General features: G+C 39.8%; 1 protein-coding gene across 3 annotated transcripts in view; it reads right to left on the bottom strand.

Annotated features, from left to right (window-relative positions):
• pcdh7b (protocadherin 7b) overlaps positions 1-4,546 on the bottom strand; it is a 129,118-nt gene extending 124,572 nt beyond the window's left edge. For all 3 annotated transcript variants that reach the window (XM_073835826.1, XM_073835827.1, XM_073835828.1), the window contains exon 1: positions 729-4,546. In XM_073835826.1, the coding sequence (XP_073691927.1) occupies positions 729-3,815 (3,087 nt within the window). In that variant the 5' untranslated portion in view covers positions 3,816-4,546. The remainder of the gene's footprint in view (positions 1-728) is intronic.
• Between the last annotated feature and the right edge of the window lie 15,909 nt (positions 4,547-20,455).

The raw sequence follows: 20,455 nt of genomic DNA, 5'->3' as shown, positions 1-20,455 counted from the left end.
ATAAAGGAAAAAAATAAAGATGACAGAGAGAGAGTGATGAGGCCAGAGTTCACTGCTAGGTCACTGAATTGGTCCAGACACACAAGTGCACAGGAATGTTAAATGTGACCTCCCACCCAGATGTTCCCAGTTCAGATAAGCACATTAAAACATGACACCACAACTAACATTCCACCCTTTTCAATCTTTCCTCCCCCCGCTGCATCTCACTCACCCCTCCTCTATCCTGCCTTCCTCCCAAAAAGAGAAAGAAGTAATCATGTTTTGATAAAAGAGGTTAGGTCGTGCTCCGGCTGCAAACCTACTGCTGATATGCAATAGCTGTGAACCAGAGCCATATGTGATCCCATTCGATCTTCAGACGCACACACGCAGACAAAGGTCATCAAGGCTGACACCCGCATCTGCCCTACAACTACACTAAAAGACGTGCCAATGTGTCCACAGCGTGGCCTCGGCACCCCAGGTGGCCCGGCGGATATGATATCCCTGACTGAAGAATGCCTTCATGTCGCTTTTAGCATTACATCTAAACGGCACTCTGAGGCGAAGCAGGTCGATACAGGGAAACAGAAGCATCGGCTAAAAGTACATATATCCAGCATGATAGTATTACAGTGTAGGCTGAATAGTGTTGGTGTTTATAGACACTCATATAAAGCTTGAAGATTCATGTATAAAAAATGTGATTGATATCATAGATTTGAAATGATAAAATTTGTTCTTACCTGTTTGTTGTACTTGTTGATGGTTTGGCTACTGTACTCAGAACAGTGGTCTGATCCGATGGATATGTTATCTCCAGTGCCGACAAACGTGTTGGCTGGTGGCAGGTCCTGAACAGCCTGGTGCTTTTTTCCTGCCGTTGGCGACTGAGGGTGCAGTTGAACAGTTGGCAAGGGTGAGCTGGATTTGTAATGGCGGGCAAGATCAGGACTTCCGGGGCCACCGTTGACGGAGCGATAGCGGCCCATTCCCGGACTGTCCGACAGTTTCTCATTAACGCCATCATAGCGCTGCCCATTGGGCTTGGAGGCCTCGACGGTGACGATGCTGCTGTATAAAGGCTGTTTAGACTTTTTCTTATTCTTGTCTTTTTTGGGTTTCTTGCCTTTATCATGTTGCTGAGGAGTGAAGAAGTCCTCATGGTCTTTCTTTCCAGCCTCATAGCCGTTCTTGTTCTTGGGACGGCAGTAGCGGGCCATGACGACCACCAGGATGATAAGAATCACCGTCATGATGCCTGATATGACTCCTATGGCGATGCTCAGCCGTTGCTTTCCCAGGTCATAGTTGGGGTCTCCTGCAATGTCAGCATTGAGCGGCGTACCGAGACTTCTGGCAACTTGCGCCTCTACGATAGTGGAGTTGGAGAGCGTTTCATTGACATAGATATGGACCAGTGTGGTGGTGCTTTGTGACGGAACCCCGCTGTCGTTCACTTGCACAACCAGGCGATGAAGGCCAAAGTGTTTTTGCTCCAGTTTGCCAACTAACAAGATCACTCCATTCCATTCGTTAATTTCGAACAACCTAAATGGATTGCCGCCCACTATTCTGAAGCTGAGGTTAGCGTTAATACCTGTGTCGGTATCAGTAGCCGAGACAGTCCTGACCACCGTCCTTATGTTGCTAGAAGGAGGAAGCAGCGTGTATGAGCTATTCATTGGAAAAGTAACAGTGGGGGGATTATCATTTACATCCATTACAGAGAGGGACACCGTGGCTGTAGCTGACCGGGGCGGGTCGCCTCCATCAACAGCTTTGACACGGAATGAATAATTGTTTTTTTGCTCACGGTCAAAAGCCACGTTTGAGAAGATGGTACCTGTGTTGTTGTCAATGGAGAAAATTTCCTCCTGTTGCTCAATGTATAGACTCATGTCTGCATTTTGTCCTTTGTCAGCATCCATGACCGTTATCATGCCAACAGGGCTGTTGGGTTGCAGGTTTTCCTGTATATAGAAAGTGAACACATCCTGCATGAACTTTGGCTCGTTGTCATTTTTATCCGCCACCAGGACGACCACAGTGGCTGACCCCTGCAGAACAGGCATGCCTTTGTCTTTGGCGATAACTTTGAACTCATATCGTTCCGTCTGCTCCCTGTCAAGTATGGTGTTGACACGGATGTCACCTGTGTCTGCATCAATGGAAAATATTCCGTTCACAGAGGAGTCCAGGGAGTAAGAGATTTCTGCATTTTTGCCGCTGTCTGCATCTAAGGCCACAACTGTGACGACACGCTCGCCGGGAGCATTGTTTTCAGGAAATGAAACTTCCACTGTGCTTTTGGTAAAAACTGGTGGATTGTCATTCATGTCCCCCACTTTCACTATTAGTGAATTGTTGCTAGAGAGGCTAGGGCTCCCAGAGTCAACAGCAACAATGACCACGTTATACTCCTGCACTGCCTCATAATCAAGTGGTGCTGACGTATGGAGAAAGTACTTCTTTTTGTTCATTTCACCCTCAACCTCACTAGCAGGTTTGAGCTGAAACGGAACATCTCCCACTACGGTGCACGTCACTATACCGTTCGGTCCTTTATCTCGGTCGGACACTTGGACCAGAGCGATGGGTGTATCAACAATCACATCCTCTGCCACATTAGCCACACCGTCTTTGAGGAAAATGCGTCCGATTTTTCGGATGTCGATATTGGGGACGTTGTCATTTTCATCTTTGATGTTGATAATCACTGTCGCCTTGTCAGTCTTAGGAGGCTGGCCACGATCACGTGCCATGACTGTGAAGCGAAGCTGGCTCACGTCTTCACGGTCAATTCTGTGTAAAACACTAAGCCAGCCAGTGCTCTCGTCGAGCCGCAGCAGTCGTCGCACTGACTCTGTGGCTGCTCCGAAAACATATTCAATCTGTCCATTCACACCAACATCGGTGTCGCCCGCTTTTAGCTGGAGTATGGGGGCACCCGGGGAGCTGTTTTCTGGCAGGTCTGCCTCATAAACACTCTTTTCAAAGCGTGGGGTGTTATCATTTACATCTGTGATCATGACCCTAAGAATGGCTTGAGAGGAGCGTGGGGGGTCGCCCCCATCTCTAACACGCAGAGTCAGCTCATAGGAGTCGCGCTGCTCCCTGTCCAGTGCCCCTTTGATAATTAGCTGCGGCTGCTTCTCGCCGTCTGTGGTGTCAGCAACTTGAAGTTCAAAGACGCTGCTACGGCTCGCCCCCTCGTCGAACCTCCGCTTGCCCATGTGAGTGTCAACACTGCCAGAGCCGGAAGTGCCGATCCGTCTGACAGAGCTCTCGCCGTTGTCCTGAATTAACTCATAGCGCTCAATTCCATTCCGACCGAAATCTCTGTCTGTGGCCGTGGGCAGGAGGTAAAGTGTGCCGATGGGTCTGTTCTCCTCAACGGAGAGCGTAAGAACAGGTGAGGGAAAAGACGGCGTGTTGTCGTTTATGTCTAAAATAATCACTTTGCCCTCGAAGAGATCAACCCAACTTTGCGCGGGTCCTATCACAGACACTTCGAAATCTATGAAACACTCGTTCTCATCAAAAATCATTTGACACTGCGGCAGCTTTTCGCGGTCTATCCGCCGCTCGTTTGTGCTCAGATCTCCGGTCATGTTATCGATTTTGAAGTACTCTGAGCCGGATTCTAAGGTAAAAGTCACATCCATGCCAGCCGTGATGCCAAGGTCCGCGGCTACATTACCTACCCGGACATCGGCAGGACCCTCCTCAGCCAGGCGGTACCGGAGCACTTGCTTGGCTGCGGGCTGACTCAGCAGCTGCAGAATAAGAAAGCAGTAGCTTAAATAGTCCACAATGCCTGTAGTCCTCATTGCTCCTCGCGGGTTTTCCAGCAAATCTGAACGTTAATTTTGTTTAACGGCTTCTTCACCTTCTTCTCGCTTGTGCTGAAGCGCCTGTTTCTCACTGCATGTGTTTTCACAACCGGATACCTCTCTGTGGTTACCAAACTCAGACAGAATAGCGCATATCTGTTATATATTTTCCCTCTCAGACTAGGCTCTCGCTATTTCCTTTTCATTGATCTGTCCCTTAAAAATATGCATAACACTGACAGAAAGTCTTAAGAAATTCATTCAATATTAAGCTTGAAATAAACATGCCAGAAATTACTTGCTGAGACTACTCCGTCTTTGCCATGACTTGACATCGCCGAGTCTTTTCATTAAAGGCAGCGAAGCCAGATATTCAATCCATTGCGCAATCAATTAATAAGGTTTTAAATCCAGTCTTCCCAGATGTGAACTCTCCGCTCCAGATGATATCCCACCATACGGAATAGAAACTGAAATATCAGAACTTCTTGTGCTACGGATGTAAGCCGCAAATGATCTGTCCTCTCCGTGTGCCGTGTCCGCGCGCACAAGATTTCTCCAGTCCACTCAGCGTCTAATAGTTCTCTCACTTGCACCAGAGAACGAAAAAAAAAATTTCCGCAGTGCCACTGTGCCGTTCAGTGTTAAGGCAAAATGCAAAACTGAGCAACAACGGAGTTATAATCCTGGCAGAGATGCTAGGAATGTGGTATTAAAATTCCAGCGCGAGGACGGTCCCTCTGTCCAGCGCGCGCCTCTCACCTGCAGCAGAAGCGCGTGTGTATCTGCCGCACTCTGCGCGCGAGTCTCTCTCTCTAGCTCCCTCACGCACTCTCTCTCCACCCCCTTCGCGCTGCGCTCCCTGTGCGACAAACAAAGCTCAACTTGATCGCTTAGTTTTACTGTTTGAGGAGGGTTTCGTCTTGTTGGTTCGCAAGGGCATTTTATTAGTGTATAAATAATTTACTGTCCAGAAATGAGCATTTGGAGACACTTGGAGGTGCACTGTACGAAACACCCAATGCCTTCCAAAAGGGGTTTGACTTTTTAAAGGGAATTACATTTTTGCTGAGGTGGGAGTCGCAATTCAAAACTGGTTAGCCAACCGTCAGCTATCTTTAAGATGTTTCAAAGATGTTTACGTTGTGCAAATCTATAATAAAGTAATAAATAATGGTAGTACTTATGTTTTGTCTTTGCACTGCGCGATACTGAGCGCAACGGAACTGTTGCTATGGTTACATCTTTATTCAAACAAGACTTCTATAAGCATTCGTCTATTTAGGACATTTTGTATTCAGTCTAACTTTTGTATATCAAATGCGTAATTTTAAGTATGCATTTTACACACTGTAACATATCCTGTGTATAACTAGTACAGTTTCACGAACTGTGTTTTTCATTTTAATAAACTGTAACGTGTCAGCAAATTGCATCACCGTGTGTCACAGTACACCTTTAAATCCATAATTCGACTGTTATAATCGAGATAACACAATTAGGTAGGACTGTAAAAAATATAAGAAGTTAAATCTGTTTTTTTTTTTTGTTTGCACTTCTTCTTGCTCCGTGCATCCCAACAGTACTCTATTCATTTTCCCACTCCGTGCATCCCAGATCATCTCGGTTTCGGTGCCCCTTGTGGCTTTCCCGGTCTGTTGGAATATAAATGTGTGTGGTCGTTCGTGGTGAGATTTTTTCTTCGTCACGAGTATATACGCGGTGAGCTCTTCTACTACTTAACACTCATTCTTCTCCATCTGTTATGGGCTTTTTGCGCAGAAAAGGCACCACGGACAGCGACGCTTGGTTGACTCACTGGTGTGAAGGAGTGAGAGAGCGAGTGCGGTGACTCTCCGTGACCAGAACTCTGATGGAGACCATCAAATGCACAGAGCGGAGCTACGATTTATATACCTCTTTTAGTTAGGACCCGGCGCGTTCCAGTTTGGTGCTATTTATCTAGTAATGCAGTTAACCCATAAACACTTATTCGATGCAGCTATTCCTAACTGTACATTTTCCCCACAGCTGTGAAGGGGCGTGTTTCAGGTGATATGTGTGCGGTTTTTGCCTATCTAAAGTGTGACTGAGAGGGCTGTGCTGACTGTAGCCCCAGCGCGCGGTGGCTGGACCGGAGAGCTGCCGCCTGCAGAAGGAAGCCCCGCTATCCATAATGTGAACAGTGCGCCAAATGTCGCTACACAGCGCCCTCTGTTGTCCTCTTAAAAACGATACTGAGCAAATTAGTCATCACTGCATATATGTTGAGGTGGAGTCGTAGTGTGTATAAAGCGGGGTTTTCCTGATATATCTGCATAGGCTGTAGTCTATCTACTCTCTTTCAATTTGTGAGTCAAATTCGGGCACCATTTTCACTCTTATTCCCTGCAGTCCGTTTCTCATTTAAAAGTACTGTCACTCATTAGGACGTTAATGACATTTGAAATGAGTGCTTTCAAAAGCCACTAGAGGGTGTTACCCTTTTTAGTGTGGAGTGCACGGAAGTTAAGAGGTCAACTTTTTAATATAGAGTCATTAATTTCTAGGCTCCTCTCAGGTGGATGTTTCAGGTTGAAATAGATTTTGCAATATTCTTTTGTTTGTAGGTTCCAGTTCACCTAAATGACATTCATTGGCTATGACTTTAACACACCTAAAACGTGTAAAGTGCAATTACTAGCTTAAAATGTGCAGCACATAGAAGTGATACTACAGTAAGAGACAGTGGACAACAACTAAGAGATGTTTGGATAACCGTAATATTTGAAGATCATTTCAATACTGTGCTTAAGCAATACAAGTTCTGAAAAGTAACATGTTAGTTTTAAAAAACACCGAAAAGAGCTGTTAGACAACTAACAGAGGTCCATTTATGGCGAAAGAAAAAAAAGTCTATGCAGGTCCGTTAGTCAGAAAAAAAAAAAAAAAAAAAAAAACACTGCTAAATAATTAAATGTGTCAGGAAAATCATTCTAAAAAATGATACTGTCTGCCAAATATATGGGCATATTGCTTCAGCAAACATGAACAGTGGTTCCGAGTCAAAACAGTCTGACAAGGATAGACATTTTACTGGATAGTCATACATAATTAAACATTACAGAAATTCATCCTGAAAAAAAAAATCACCACAGAATTGAATCAGCACTTCTGTAAGCAAGTCTGAGAAATGTGCTAGGCTTCCTGTCTATGACTGTTTATTTCTATATATACAGTATCAGGTCATTTAACATGGCCAGGTACACCCAAGAGCAAAAATGACCATTTTTTATGCCACTTTTATAATATTAAAAGGCATACAGTACGCAGAGATGTAGACAGTGGTATGTGTATAAAAGACTCGGCTACAAACATAAATATGATCCAGCATCAAAGCATATAATAAAATGAAGAGTCGTTTTTCGCTTAGGAGTTAACAGTTTTTAGTTTTGAACAAGATAACAAGACGACAGAGGGGGGATGTGCAGAGAAAAACAGAATCATATCTGTGTATGATTGATAATAAAGTGCCAAATCTCAGAGAGTGAGAGCGGTAGTGAGAACCTGTGACAAGAATAACTCCGCTTCCACACATTACATTGCAGAGGTGCCACTGAAAGGTGTAACAGCAACTTTTACAAATGTGATGGAAACTGTTCCGAGGAGGTTTTAATGTGCTGATTGTAAAGGCTACAGCTAATCTAGAGTGACACAGGTGGAATCAGGTGTTTTGGACCGTGCATTGCAGTTGATTAATGTTTTCACAATGCATACAAAAGGTAACAAAGCTCTAAGAGGGTTGAGATCATATTCATACCTGCTCAGCAACAACTTTGTGGTAATTAATCAGTCACTTCCTCAGCACTGTTAAAAGTTTCACTTCAAATAAAAGGTGGCAACCAAGGAAAAGCATTTGTTTCAACATCATGGCTTTGATGCAACAGATATGATATCTCTTGGTCATTTCAAATGGGATCATCAACCGGCAGATTGGAAAATAATTAGTTGAGCGTCGTTCCACATGAAAGCTTAATTTTTATCTTGGATCTGTCATGTGCTTTTCCAAACAACCATAACAATCCTCCCAGCAACAAACACACCCACACTCCTCTGTGTCTTTCCCCTTTTGTTTACTGCAGTGTAGTTAGATGAGGTGTGTGGGCAGTAACTTACACCTGCCGACTGTAGACTTTGTAGAACAGCAGCACTAGTCTTAATCTCCGCAGGCCAGCAAAACGAGACCACTAGAACCTGTATGGTGCTTCTGCTGAGTTAAGAGACATTGTTGTTGACCACCTCTGTGAAGTACAAGTAGACTTGCTCTCAGACTTTTAGGATTAAACTCGTTCTTTATGAAGTAGCTAGAGGACCTTTCATCTGTCTCAAAGGCAGAAACACTATAAAATGAGTATAAAAAATAAAAACAGTGCTGTTTTCTAATGTAAATAAACATTTAGTGCACATACTCTTCATAATTATATTTTCAAAACCATCAATTTATCCTTTAAAATCAATAAAAATAATGTAAAGGGTACACAAAAGGATCTATACGGATTCATATATTTCAGACACATAGATTAAATCGTATTTAATATATATTTTACTGCCATAATCAGCTATACCACATGATAGATGGTCTCAACAAGTGATAGTGGGTTATATAAGTGTCAGATGTTGAACCCAAACAGAAGTTTATTAAATAAAGACATTAAAAGAGGCAAAACAAAACTGGGTTAGACAAACACACACATGCATGGACACAGCATGCAAAACAACAACAATGTAGTAAAAATAAAAACAGTTTTTACGACCCCTGTTCACATGGATCCACCAAAACAACTAAAAATGCTTTATTATGCATGCCAGGCCAATAGTTGGCGATGTCACTTTGTAAAGAAGCAATGCTACTGCACACATATCTATAGACTGAACGCGTAATATGTATGTCACCAATGCTTTTTGTAGTTATCATGCAGACTTGCACGTTGAAACATGTTTTTAAAGTCTGTATTTTTAGGCCTCCAAAGTACCATTGTCATGTAAATGAATGGCTAAAAAGCATAAAAAGTTTTTGGTTTTTAGTTGAAAATGGTGCAAACACCCCCTTAAAGTATAGTTCACCCAAAAAGGATAATTCTGTCATTAACTGCTCACCCTCACGTCGTTCCAAACCCGTAAGACCTTTGCTCATCTTCAGAACACAAATTAATGATGAAATCTGGGAGCCTTTTGACCCTGCATAGACAGCAATGCAACTGACAGGTTCAAGACCCAGAAAAGTAGTAAGGACATTGTTAAAATAGTCCATGTGACATTACCGGTTGTGGTACTCTCGTAAACGCCTAGGAGAGACAGTCACGGATAACTGACATGGTCTATTTTTTCGATGTCCTTAGTACACTGTAAAAAATTTCAGACCCCCCAAACTCAATTTTTTTTAGTGACTGATCACATCTAAACTTTTCAATTGGCCCAATTGGATATTCTGCTAATTGAATTTTATCAATTGTGGCAACAGTCTGTTAACATTTGCTCAATGAGAAATAATATATTGAGCCAATTGAAAAACAAATAAGTCTACCAAACTATGTTATTGGCCCAATTAAATATTTTAAATAGTGGTAGCATACATTTTTTGTTTTACCTAATTCAAATATGTATATCGGTAAATGTATATTGCTAAAGCAACCTTACTGAATTGTTTATTCCCTGTTGTACCAAAAAAAAAAAGGAAAAAAAATATTAAATGATGATACATTGCCACATTTTAATCATTTTTAATGAAATCTCCAACATAATATGAAAATACTTTAAAATTATAAATACACAGTAAACTTTCTACAGTATAAAATGTAATAATTTATCTGAGATTACTTCAACCAGTGTTCAGTGTATTGCCACTGAATATTACCATTCTCACAAAAGGTATTCTGAGCTCATGAAACTGCATCTTACCTACTTAAACATTAAACGTAAAATACATTCATATATTAAAAATGTCAAAAACACCATCAAATTTAAGTAATGGGGAGATTACGTCAACCAGTGTTTACAGTAAAATTCTGTCATTAATTACCCACATGTCGTTCCATATAAACGTAAAAATAAGGTAAAACTCTATTTTTTATTTCTAATTTCTATATCAAAATTTAGATTCTATATCTTAATTTGTTTTCTGAAGATAAACAAAGGTTTTTGTGCATTTGGAATGAAATGAGCGTTAGTAATTAATGACAGAATTTACATTTTTGGGTTAACTATCCCTTTAAGTCCTTGCTGTACTCACGATGAGTGCATACCACAATCCAAAGAGTACAATAAATGCATTTCCTAAGTTGTCAAGCTCCACCTCCTCTTCCAGGACAACGGAGACATTCAATCAATCGGTCGCATTTAGTTATTCAGGGCTTTTAACAATACGGGTTGTGTCAAAGCAACTTTACAGTATTAAATAAAACAATAGTGTCAATAGTGCCAAAGTTCCTTGTTGCAGCAAACTCAGATTTGCTAAGGTCTCATCTGGTTCCCATGGTCTTGCGCCAACGGCCGTCTAGGTGAGGAGTTCTTCACTGATGATCCGTCTCTGGGGCTCTTCTAGTTGATTTGGTCTCCGCTGACATTCAGGGCTGTAGAGCTTGTCTCTAGGTGTTGATCCACCATCTGGGCTGGGTACAGACTGGATCTGGCGGCTACTGTGACCTCGGAATAAATAAGAACAAAACAGACTAATATTAATGTAGAGGCCATTCTTCTTACAATGCAACAAGCACATCAGGTGTTATGGGAAGTGTTCCCAGTTCCAGTAGACCTAACATTCAGCACATTTGACATGGCCGTTGAGGTGCAAGTGCCACTGCTTACCATTTCAAGAAGTTCCATTTTCATTGCAGTTGTGTGGTTCTCCAATGGCTTGGTATTCTGCAAAAACAAAGTATAAAATAGCAATGTCAATACTAAGTCTACATTACAATTAGGCAGTCTACATCCAAGCCATGTCTCATGGCAGCTCTCAAGAAAGCAACTACTCACAAATTACATCCAAGAGCTAATAGTATTTGGCATTAATATAAACAAAGATTCACTAAAGATAAATACTCACTGTGAAATTCGTAATGGTTCCTTTTCTATACCAAACGGTGCCTCTTGAGCTCAGACCTGGCAATGGTGGGTTACACTAATGGGGAAAAAAAAAAAGTTATAGCAAAGAAACATATTCCTTGTGTCTCATAAATTGTGAGATAGGGGTGTGTACTATTGATAAAAATATATCTTAATATTTTCTGGGATATTATAAAAAATGATCATTAGACGATGTCTTGCTGAGTGTGTTATTATGCTGGTATGTATCTTATGGACTTCTGTAGCATCTGAAGTGACAACGAGATGTTTTTACACATGATTAATTCAGCTCAAAGGGCATGAATGCATTTAACCTGCAGTTACACATGCAAAATTAAATTTTGATATTTTAAACATAAAATGTTGATACTGATATTTGGAATTATGTTAAACGTGAAATTAAAACCGCCAGTAGGTGTCAGTAAGTCCATGTTTATAAGTGAGTCATTGCGATTGAACCAGATCATTTAAACGGTTGATTCATTCAAGAATCAAACACCGTCATATTGCACAGAGACGCAAATCAGTGCCCTGGCTGTGTTTGGAAAGATTTTTGTTGGCGAAATAAAGTAAAAACGGGCATTATTGTGTCTAAAATGCAAGTCCTTTAATATTAACTTCTTGTTTATTGAACTGTTGTATAAAACCAATATCAAATTTGCAATCATGCGGCTTTTTGGCGGAAAACGTTGCACTCTTCGCGTGATACTAATTTTGAAATTACTTAAATATATTTTCTCCCCCTCCCCATATCATATGTGCTCAATCTACATGCATTTTAATAGACTAATCATGCATTGACAAAACGCACTGTAAACGCGCTTCCTCACTAGTCTAACTTAATCTTCATCACACATAACGTTAATGTATTCGTGCAGTGCACTCTGTCAGGCGTTTTTTTTTTTTGCGATATACAGGATAATGTGAAAGCCCACATTGATAAAACAAAATTATCAAAGAAAATAACGTTGTCTTTATATGTTGCACACCCCTAACCTTACCCAAGAGGTAAAGGCGTGAATTCACAGTTATTCGGCAAAATACAATGTAATGTACGTGACTCATGACATAATAAATACAAAGCTCAGTACTCACCATAACTTTAAGGATAGAAAATCCGTCTGTAAATGATGTTCTGTCGCCCTCAGCATCGTCTCAGCTTTCTCGTTCTCCCGCTCACAGGAATTTGAATTCACTCCAGACTCCACCAACGGGTTCTCTCATGCGCATGCGTATTGGCCTTTTCTGCTGCAAAGCTTGTTCGGCTAAAACAGATTTTTCACTTCTGCTTGGTAGATTGGCTGAGCACATTTTAATATGTTTGGCGAATATATATTTTTAATTTTAACTTCAGACCTTCAGCTAAAATTACTTCAATGCATTATTTTGTTTGGGGATAATTATTGGGAAGCAATTAATTGAGTCAATATATATTTGTCAGTTTCCACAATTTTTCAAAAACGAATTTTTTTACAGTGTATCTTTCTAGTCATTGATCGTGGTAATTACATTGCTGTCTATACAGGGTCAGAAAACTCTCGGATTTTATCAAAAAGTATTTGTGTTTTGAAAATGAACGAAGGTCTTACAGGTTTGGAACAACATGAGGGTGAAAAAATAATGACAGATTTTTCATTTTTGGGTGAACTATCCCTTTAAGAAGAGGAAATTAGAAGGGCAGATGGAGCAAATAGACACATAGCAAGGTAAGAAGAGGGTTGGGTCAAAACATTAGATAGAAGAGCACATAACACATAGAAACAAACATAACAGAAACCATGTGCTCATGCCAAACGTGACAGTACAAGAGCATGTGGCAAATGAACCACCATAAGATGTGCTCAACAAAAAAAAAAAAAAAAAAAAAAAAAAAAAAAAAACACACCAAACTGACAAAAGCATATGGCAGGGGAATTAACCCATGCCACATGCACAAATATGGAGAATAAGCATCCAGGTCCCGACATAAAAACCAACGCTGAACTAGATGGAAGTGTCAGGGCCCAGAGTCTATGCTCCAGACACAGAAGGAGAGCACACAGCCAAGGGAATAATCCCAAAGCAGTGTGTTCACCCAGGCACCAGGACAAAATGCATAACATGGGTGTCAGGATCCTATCACTAACCCCAAACATGATGGAGCAAAGCGCCAGGATCCTGACACTACACACACACAAAAACAGGTTCTTCCACAGTTTTTTGGGGTGGTTGAGGTGCTATATAGCACCACTGGCATACAAAGAACCTGTTAAGTCCCTGTATAGTTCTTAAATGGTTCTTCAGCTCTCTCTTAGTCTTTTAGATTAGATTGTTTCTTAGTCTTTTAGATTAGATGGGAAAAGGGCATTAAAATACAGTGTATTTCCTAAAGATAATGTGCCCCCAAGGTAATAGTACAAGGCCCTGATTTAAAATGTATGACCTCAGAAAAGCATAGAAGTGATTTGAAACAGCTTTTGCATTTGTCAATTCATAGCAAACAAATATGACCCTGGACCACAAAACCAGTCTTAAGTAGCATGGGTATATTTGTAGCAATACCAAAAATACATTGTATGGGGTCAACATTATAGATTTTTCTTTTATGCCAAAAATCATTAGGATATTAAGTAAAGATCTTGTTCCATGATATTTAGTACATTTCCTACAGCAAATATATCAAAACTTAATTTTTGATTAGTAATATGCATTGCTACGAACTTCATTTGGACAACTTTAAAGATGCCTTTCTCTATATTTAGATTGTTTTGCACCCTCAGATTCCAGATTTTAGATAGTTGTATCTAGGCCAAATATTGTCCTATCCTTACAAACCATATATCAATAAGAAAGCTTATTTATTCATCTTTCAGATTATGTATTGATCTAAAAAAAAGACCATTATGATTGGTTTTGTGGTCCTGGATCAAATATGAGAGTGGAGTAACATATCAAAAATCTAAGGAGGAGAACGGGATTCCTTTTATAGTTCTACATAGCACTATTTGACAAAAGAGCCTTCAAAGATAGGTGCTTTATAGCATTTAAAGTTGTTCCCCCATGATTACAAGCCAATGAACCACTTTTAGTGCTAATTTTTAGAGTGTACAACATAAAAAGGGAACACAATCAGTTCTAATGAAGAAACAGAATAAACAAATTGTCAACACTTATTGACTTATTGACATTGCCATAACCAGAAACAAAAAGAAAAGAAAGAAAGAAAGAAAGAAAGAAAGAAAGAAAGAAAGAAAGAAAGAAAGAAAGAAAGAAAGAAAGAAAGAAAATATGGAACAAAAAAGGTGTCACTGAAAATTGACCTTGAGGAAAGTACATAACCCTGATTTGTAAATGAATTTTAGGGCAAATTCTGCAGACTCTCAAGACTCAAATAAATCATTAAATTCTGCTTTTAAAATATATACACATGTGCTGGATGGGTTTAAACTCTGGAGCCTAAGTGTGCTCGAAATAAAGCCTCACTAACAGAGTGCAATAAATTAGTTTTATTGCTCATTACTGTGACACTGAGGGGAAAGAAAGACACAGAATATGTGCCCTTTCCATGACTGGAGAAGGCATTGAAAAGCAATCCAGATTTCTGGATTCCCTCTCCATTGCCCCCCCCCCCCCCAGATATGACTATTTATAACTACAAATGTTCCTCCTAGTTTGCTTGGCCATCAAGTTTGTCCCATTGGAGAAACATAGACCTTCATAAGCCAGCCATACAGTGACGCTGCTCTTTCATAATTCAAATGACGGAAGAGATAGAGTGAAACGTCTAAGAGGATGGCTTTGTGGAAATGTCCATTAATCCAGACGATGGCTTTTGTGCTGTAGATCTTAACGTGGCCGTATGCAAATGATGTGTATGATTTGTTCTTTGGCACTGACTCATTTGAGAGCTTTGTTCAGTGATTTGTAAAACACATTGCTCATTTCAGTGATTCAGCCATTGGAGTAATTTGTGTCATGTCAGTTGATATGTCATGCTTTAGTCACAAAAAGCGACATATGAAAAATCACAAGCCACTTTTAGCCTTCTAAAATCACCCTTGAATTCAAGTGCACTGTTCTTTCACTTCTAAAAGCATTGCTGCCAATTTAGAGTGTGTGTTGCGTTAGTAAAACCGTATTAATTATAGCTATGAATGAGTTGATGTTTCACTCTTAGATATGCCAAAGACATGCATCTGAAATCAAGAAGCTTATTCATAGCGAGTGGCAATGCATCATCATCATCACAACGTGTGGTGTAGAGGGAGTAGGTGAGAACCAATATGAGGGAGGGGGTGAAAGATAGACAGAAAGAGCATGTGAGAAAGAACGAGACAGAGGGAAAGTGTGCATGAACAAGAGGGCGGCTTAAAGAACATCAATGTGTCAAAGTCACGCAATCTGCAGGACCGCATGAGATCGACAAAGACTAGTTCACCAGCTTATTTGTGATGCTCTTAGCAGAACGATAAGAAAGAAAGATGTTTGACCCATGCTTTGTTCAGTTATCTGTAGGTTATTAGTTTAATAGTTATACAACAACAGCAGCCTCCTTGTCTCCTTTAGATAACCAGCTGTTATCCGAACAATGCATCATGGTTTCCACAAAAAGATGAATCAGCACAAATGTTGAGAACTGAGAACTAAAAAATATTATAATGATTTCTGAATGATCATGTGACCAGTGTTGGGGAACAATTACAATTAGGGATGCACCGAATGTTTGGCAACCGAAATTATTTGGATGTAAATAGCAAAAAAAAAAAAAGCTATTTTGGTGTTCGGACAAATAAGCGAAAAGGCTGAATAATTATACCGAACAATGACGTGACACGATCAAACAGAGGCGCGCACTAATGCAGCAAACATGTCTGCAATGTTCAAGCATTTAAACCTTTCTGAGAAAATGCAAAAATCATTACAAGCACCGACAGCACGAGACTGTTTACAACTGCATCGCTTGCCTTCAATGAGAAGAGAAAGGGGTGGTTGTTACTGGTTACTGTATGATGACTGAAATCGCGAAATTGCCTTAAACCATTAGTAAATAAACTACAGAACGTTATGTTGTCTAATACATGCACAAATTGTATGTATTCTGAAAGCTCTGCACAAGCTTGTTAGCCAGGGTTCAAAGTCCAAAGCAAGAGGGAAATCTGCCTGATGAGAATCATTCATAAATCTGCTGCTGTCAGCAAAAAGTAGTACTGAGGTCTTCTTGTGGGTTTACACCAAAATAAAAGTCAACATTCATACATGTTAGCATTGTAATTTTACTGTTGTATAATGATAACAATCATTCCAACAGCTCTATTAATACATTTATTATAACATGCTCCATTGCTTTGCAAAGCTGGATTTATTTGTGTATTAAAAAACACATGCCTGATTCAAGAAGGGGGTCTTAAAAATGGCCAAAGAATATTATTTTACTAACTTAACGTATAACATCTACTAGAATGTAAAAGGTGCCATAGAATGAAAAACTGTATTTACCTTGGCATAGTTGAATAATAACAATTATTAGACTTAAGATGTGGAATCCTAAAGGGTACGAATCCCATGAAAAACATGTCTCACGATGAAAGAGCTGTAAGATGAGAGATAAAAAAATAAGCTAAAATGGCATGCTTGCGATTGCGTTTTTACGTCACATTCTCTTTTGTTCATACTATCAGGTAGGTTTAGGTATAGTGCAGATGGTACATAAGTTTAAAACGTCATGGAGCATTAGAGTTATAGTGCGTACAAAACCAATGTCACATAAAACATACAATATGTACGTTCATCTGTTCCGGGGAAAAAAAAAGTCTCATTTAGCACCACTGGAAATTGCACATCTAATATGTCACAAAACGTACATGGCGGTACATACTTCGCAAAAAGTTCCCACAGGTTCGTTTTCGTCATGAGATCAGGTTGTTTTTTTTTAATAACAAAAAAAACTTTTTTGTTGTATATTCAAAAGTAATGTTACTTTACCAGTTATTAGTTGTTTTTGAAGACTTCTTTCAAAAACAATCTTACCTTCCCCAAACTTGGGGGTAATACTAGTGTAGATGACATTTAAATTATTAAAGGATCTCAAACCAAAACCTTGCCATTTTTATTGGTTTGATCAATATTAATATAAATATCAGCCTCCCAAAATATTTTTCTCACAGTCCGCCACTGCACAACAGCAAAATAATACATTACATTTCCTAACATAAAAACTTGTCCTCGTCTCTGTGCTTTTTTGTGTTTCGTCTGTCTTTGTGACCTCATCTGTCAGATTCTCCTGATGTTGTCACGCTCCTTAGTACTTGTCACCACTCTTGACAACTGCTTTCTTGATGTAACTCTCTTCTAGCTCCACTCAATCTGTGCTTGTAATCTTGACATGCTTGATAATGAGCCAAACATATTCATCTGTTCTGAACTTCATCTCGATGTCATCTAAGAGGGTCTCTTACACTTAGGATCAGGGAGCTGGTTTTATCTGCTAATATTGCATATATTGTATTTGTGCAGTCATTTTATTTTACTATGGATAGGTTCTTAGAAAAAAGTAGGTACTACATACTATGCTGTAAAATCTTTTTCTTTTTTCTTTTTGTAAAACATTCGGCAGTCAAATACGATATCAAATAAGAACTTACCCTCGTTATGTTTTTCAAATGATCTATGCTGGAAATGGATGGTCTATTCCAATACATTAAATTGTAGGATGCAGTATTTCTTCAGTATTCATATGTATTGTAAGTATCTGAGTGTTTTCTGCATACCATGCACACTATGCATGCACAGAAATAGTATGAGTGCTTTAGTAGTGTACTGTTATAGCCTACATTTTAAAGCTTTTGCTTTTATATGTTGTCCTCCTAGGGAGGATTAAGGGTATATTGGAAAAACAGAAAGAGAAGAGAGATGACTGAACCAGGACAGTTCATGAACCATTTCTAAGCCAATGGTCACATACCTCCCCATTCCTTACACGATCATGTTAGACCCATGCATAGGACTAATAGAACCAAAACAGAATGTTTTCAGTGGCATTTATTGGTGTTCCTTTTTTTTTTTTTTTTGCCAGTCTGGTGTTTGAAGCATATGTTCTTTCATGATGTGCTGATGATCATGAACTTGTTGACAGAGACTCTGAGCCAATGCTATACAGTATATATATTTAAAAATACAGTCAAGCCTGAAATTATTCATACCCCTGACAAACTGTCACAGTCTATGGGAAAATCCAAAGTTTTATACCATTTCAAATAGTCCAAGCTGTTCTAAAGCATCCTAATTACCCAGATTCATTGGGAACAGCTGTTTTAATCAACTCAACAGGTGAAAAACAAGCTCTCTGCTGTTGGTTTGTGGACTGTCATGGCTAAGACAAAAAAAGTTGACTGAGGACCTGCGGCTGCTCATTGTGGCTGCTCACAAGTCAGAAAAGGGCTATAAGACCATATCTAAATGTTTTGAAGTTCCAGTGACTACAGTGCCAAGTATTATTAAAAAATACAAGACGTTCTGCACTGTGAAAAATCTCAGAGGACGTGGTCGGAAGCCAAAAGTGACACCTGTGCTGGCCAGGAGGATAGTGAGAGAGGTAAAAAAGAATCACCATCCTGGTGAATCTGGGCTCTGCTGGTGGCAACATCTCAAGGCAGACAGTCCAACGGACACTGCACACCGCTGGCTTCCATGGACGCAGACCCAGGAGGACACCACTTCTCCAGATAAGGCACACAAAAGCCTGCTTGGCCTTTGCAAATGCTCATCTGGACAAAGAAGAAGACTTCTGGGGCCTCATTTATAAAACTTTCTTACGCACTGATTTGATCTTAGAGTGTTCGTACGATCAAATCCACGTCAAAGTACAGATTTATAAAAACCGTCTTTGACGTGGAAAAGTACTTATCTCCACGTCAGATTCCAGCTTGGCGTACGACCGTTTCCTTGTGGTAATGCCTGGTATTGCAGATAGTTCAGCCTCACTATAATTTGATTTCTTGCGCTCCTTTTTACTTGCCATTGAGTACGTTTACATGGACAACAATATTCCGATTTTAATGCGATTAAGACAATACTCTGATTAAGAAGCAACCATGTAAACTGAGATTTTTGATTAATTTAATCCGACTAAAGTCATAATCGAAGTAAACACAAATCGAATTAAGACAGGTGGAGTATTCCTATTTTAGTCGCATTATGGAAGACATGTACACACCTTAATCACACTATTACCCTTGTGTAGGTCTTTTCGCCACATTATGCGACAGGATACACACTAATGCTGCGTTCCAGGCAGGTTTTTGAGCTCGTAAATCACGTCTTCAAACCACGACTCAGGACTTTCTTGATGAAGAAAACATCTTCATCAGTTTGACAACACGGACGCTGCAAATCCTCGCAACGCAAACACAAATACGGAAACGCGCTGCAAATTCTCACAACACAACCAAACTCAGAAACGCGCTGCGAACACACGAGGGCACTGCAAACTAACAAACGCGCTGCATACAGCTCGGTCCACAACGGAAATGTTTCAGGGGACCTCAAAAAGTGACAAACTCATCTGGGACCTGATTATTTATATCACTATATTACCTGATTATTTATATCACTATCACCTTTAAGTGATACTATACTATCACTAAAAGGTGATAGTTCACCGATAACACCTCTGCTCTGACCAACAGCCACTGAACAAAATAATCAGGTCCCAGATGGGTTTGTCACTTTTTGAGGTCCCCCTGAAACATTTCCGTTGTGGTCCGTGCTATATGCAGCGCGTTCGTGTGTTCGCAGCGCCTTCGTGTGTTCGCAGCGCGTTTCTGAGTTTGGTTGTGTTGTGAGAATTTGCAGCGCGTTTCCGTATTTGTGTTTGCGTTGCGAGGATTTGCAGCGCGTGTGTTGTCAAACTGATGAAGATGTTTTCTTAATTTGTTGTCGTTTTTTTCTGTTTGCATGTGTTTTCTTGTTTGCAGCGCGTTGGCCTCTGTAGGCCACCGTATATATATATATATATATATATATATATATATATATATATATATATATATATATATATATGTTTTGTTTTTTTGCTTATTAACAAACGTTCACCTTTTGATTATTGCTGATGCCTCTAGTGATGTGTCTGATTTTTTATTTTTAATTTACAACCTATTTTGAGTTTATTTTAAGTCGGCCATATAGTCATTTTTAAACAATATAAACAATATAAAAAATGGTAAAAACGGTAAAAAAAAAACGGTAAAAAAAAAAAAATGAAAAAAAAAGAAAAGAAATTATTCACTGTAAATTGTACATTCTTTTTCACTTCCGAAAACGGAACTACTGTAAAATGACATGCAATATCCAATTCAGTTTTTCACCATATATAGTAGGGGAACTTACTGTATTTACCAGGTTTTTACTGTAGCTGTAACACTTGGGAGTCGGGAGACAGACGTTCGGATCCAAATGCAGGCTTTATTTAGAAGGCGTGGTAAACAGACAGGGTCAATCACCGGCAAACAACAACAACGAGGATAATCCAAAGAGTAGTCAAACACAGGCAGAAGGTCGGG

Source organism: Garra rufa, chromosome 3, assembly GCF_049309525.1.
Source record: "Garra rufa chromosome 3, GarRuf1.0, whole genome shotgun sequence".
Taxonomy (NCBI): domain Eukaryota; kingdom Metazoa; phylum Chordata; class Actinopteri; order Cypriniformes; family Cyprinidae; genus Garra; species Garra rufa.
The sequence above is the reverse complement of the archived record's forward strand: the minus strand, read 5'-3'. Positions and strand labels throughout refer to the sequence as shown.